Genomic DNA, 3,716 nt, shown 5'->3' with positions numbered 1-3,716 from the left:
GGTCATCCACCGAGCAAATTGCGACGAATTTTTTTAAATTTCTGAAGAGAAAGTGCCATTTTCGTGTATCGTATTTGGAATTTGGATCAACTTTCGCCTTATTGTCTGCGAATAGTGTGTAGCAGCAGCCATGCTGTGGATTGCGGGCTGAAAGGATATGTATGTCCACTGGTGGTGTAGTTATATGTATATATACTGATGATTTAGTTATATGTATATATACTGGTGATTTAGTTATATGTATATATACTGGTGATTTAGTTATATGTATATATACTGGTGATTTAGTTATATGTATATATACTGGTGATTTAGTTATATGTATATATACTGGTGATTTAGTTATATGTATGTACACTGATGATTTAGTTATATCTTTGGACTATCTTATTACTCACGGTCTCACCCTCTCAACAAACTTTGGCCAAAAAAAATAAATTAAGGATCACGGAATTGGGTTGTTGATTCTGGGCAATCTAATATCGAGTTGAAAGGTAGAGTAGACGAAGGGATTGGTGGTGGATGTCATCGCTGGGGATGCTCTCCCGAATCTAAAAATAGATCAGCGAAGTCACGCCCTCTATTCGCGTAACCCGGCACTTCCTATCATTTTGCCTACAGGTGTCGTCTCAGCTTCTTCTAAAACCCTAGTCTCCTGTCAACAACTCCGACTATTGCTTAAGTGGTAATAGTGTAGTAGCGGCTTCTTCTTTCTACACACATCTGTGCTGTGTGCGGCCGCCCATTTGGCTCGGCAGACCTCCTCATCGTCCATACCACGGGTCATCGCACATAGTATCAACGCGATAAGCGCTCCAATAGACGCCCTGGTACACAGATCTGCCTAATCCGAGTGACCAAAAACGCTAACGTTTACACTACAGCTCACTATCGGATCAGAGCGAGGTCTAGACACAACTTGGGCCGGGGGTGTGTAACAAATAAAGTTCGTTTATACTGCTGTATTCCGGGCAACGGGCTGTACGCCTACTCGAGCATACGCCTATGCCTTGACGGTGATCCAATCCGGGAGTGGTAGTTCATGCTGCTCACGAATGTGTATGTGGTGCTGAACGTAATCACCGTATGTCATAGACGTCTGTACGCAGAATGGATGAGGAAATGGATAGCATGAAAGGCCCGATATAACAACTCATACCCGTTTAGCAATATGTGTGTCCGTACATGTCGGTCCGCCGAGGATGAGAAGCATACCCGCGCGTAGAGGTAGCGAGCGGTCGAGTATCTCTAACACCTCTTATGTACAAACCCACACATACATCGGTTCACGTATACATTTACCATATCCACATACTTCTCTCGTATACATAAAAACACGACATTTTTTTTTTTGGATCATCGCGGACACAATTATCAATCAACTCACCTTCTCACTCTTGTATCGCGTTAATGTTATGCCTTTGATCAGCGCTTTACTAACCCTGCCCACGTGCCCGCCCTTTCGCAGCAGCGACTCGAGAGCCTCCATCCGCGTCCACCCTTGCTCACTCATCACCTCAGGCAGATAGGTGGCCGTTCGCTTCATGCCAAGGTGGTCCTTGAACTCGATCCAAATCCCGTGAATGCCGATCTGTTGCAATTGGGAAGTACCCGAGAATCAGTGCCTGTGAACTCCCGCCCGAGTCTTCTGGATGGGATGGCTGGGCGTGTGAGTGAAAGGGTCTGTGGGTCCTGGCCGATTGGTACCTATAATATATGCCACCGGAGGTATGATCGGTACACTAACATCGGTGTAACTATATACTGCTCTGCCGAGGGCTATAATATACGCCACCGGAGGTATAGTCTGTACACTAACATCGGTGTAACTATATACTGCTTTGCCGAGGACTATAGTATACGCCACCCGAGGTATAGTCTGTACACTAACATCGGTTTAACCAAATACTGCTCTGCAGAGGACTAAAATATACGCCACCCGAGGTATAGTCTGTTCACTAACATCGGTTTAACCAAATACTGCTCTGCCGAGGACAATAATATACGCCACCGGAGGTATAGTCTGTACCCTAACATCGGTGTAACTATATACTGCTTTGCCGAGGACTATAGTATACGCCACCGGAGGTATAGTCTGTACACTAACATCGGTTTAACCAAATACTGCTCTGCAGAGGACTAAAATATACGCCACCCGAGGTATAGTCTGTTCACTAACATCGGTTTAACCAAATACTGCTCTGCCGAGGACTATAATATACGCCACCGGAGGTATAGTCTGTACACTAACATCGGTTTAACCAAATACTGCTCTGCCGAGGACACCAAGGTACAGAATCTCGCGCGTGTTCAGGGCTTCGAGATCCAGACTTTGTCAGTTAACGTGTTGAAATAGATACACAATATATACGCCCTGCATAATGATAGTATAGGTAAGAGGACCTTGTGCACGCCCAACTGCATGTCGTACGTGTGAGAATATACACAGCAACCAGGGCACACTTGTGGATCCTGAATACTCCACCCAGATACAACATATAAAGCACACCCTGGCACACACACACACACACACAGACACAGACACAGACACAGACAGACACATATATACATATATATCCTGGTTGCAGAGGATACCTCCTACATGCACAAATACACACACACTCCTGCATACTATACAATCGACAACCTCTTCGACGTTGACCACTGAAACTATGGTGCACTAGACGCCTCATATATACACACATGCACACACATCCCAGACCATGCGACCGTCCATCTCTTTAGAAACGAGCAGTAGAGAAGCAGTGCACTTGGCACATGTACATACACACATGCGAACGCCTTCCGTTCCGTATAATAGTTCAATGCGTCAAAATCGATCGGAAGGGCTGGTATGTACTAGACTGTTTTCGTATGCGTTTACATACACCTTCCACACCATACGCCTTTTAGGATAGTTCAGTAGCGAATCACCTCCAGGGAATTCTCAGGACATACACACATGCACATCTCCCGGTCCATGCAACTGTCCACCTGCCCCTAGTTACTCACCAGGACCACGAAGTACCGTACTGCTTTGTATGCACAAACACACATACACATATCCCGGTTCATGCAACCGTCCAACTGTCCCTAGTTGCTCACCTGGACCACAATGTACCGAACTGCTTTGTATGCACATACACACCATCACATACTAAATAACCGTCAGCCTCTTGTACAATCGTACAGGAGGGCCACACCTTTATAGAACTCTTTTACGTAAATACATACGCACCTTCCAGTCCACTCTATCGTACCCTACTTCAAAGTCAATCAACAAAGCTGCCATGCACTAGACTCCTATAATACACACTCTCACAAACCCTCCATACACGAAAGCGCATGATAACGCACAACAGACGCACGATATACACACTCCACACACACACACCTCCCAGTCCATGCAATCGTCCACCTTCTCGAAGTCGATCAGCAACGACACTGTGCACTGCAGTGAGGGCAACTCCGTAGCAGTCACTGGGTCAAACCTGCTATCCTCCAAGGCCTGTGGACGAAGCAATCAGGTTGCTCACAGTGTTAAGGGGGTGGTTGCGCACAGTATTAAGGAAGTGGTTGCTCACAGTGCTAAGGGGTTGGTTGCACCCAGTGTTAAGGGGGTGGTTGCACCCAGTGTTAAGGGGGTGGTTGCTCACAGTGTTAAGGGGGTGGTTGCACACAGTATTAAGGAAGTGGTTGCTCACAGTGCTAAGGGG

General features: G+C 46.3%; 1 protein-coding gene across 1 annotated transcript in view; it reads right to left on the bottom strand.

The window, feature by feature from the left end:
* Window positions 1–301: 301 nt before the first annotated feature.
* SARC_08791 (hypothetical protein) overlaps window positions 302–3,716 on the bottom strand; it is a 5,226-nt gene continuing 1,811 nt past the window's right edge. Inside the window, exons 3-5 of the mRNA XM_014297216.1 lie at window positions 3,395–3,508; window positions 1,388–1,591; window positions 302–1,099 (exon numbers count right to left, since the gene is read on the bottom strand). Of these exons, the coding sequence (XP_014152691.1) occupies window positions 1,004–1,099; window positions 1,388–1,591; window positions 3,395–3,508 (414 nt within the window). The 3' untranslated portion in view covers window positions 302–1,003. The remainder of the gene's footprint in view (window positions 1,100–1,387; window positions 1,592–3,394; window positions 3,509–3,716) is intronic.

This window comes from Sphaeroforma arctica (genome assembly GCF_001186125.1).
Source record: "Sphaeroforma arctica JP610 unplaced genomic scaffold supercont1.828, whole genome shotgun sequence".
Taxonomy (NCBI): Eukaryota; class Ichthyosporea; order Ichthyophonida; genus Sphaeroforma; species Sphaeroforma arctica.
This window is presented reverse-complemented; position numbering and strand designations above follow the sequence as displayed.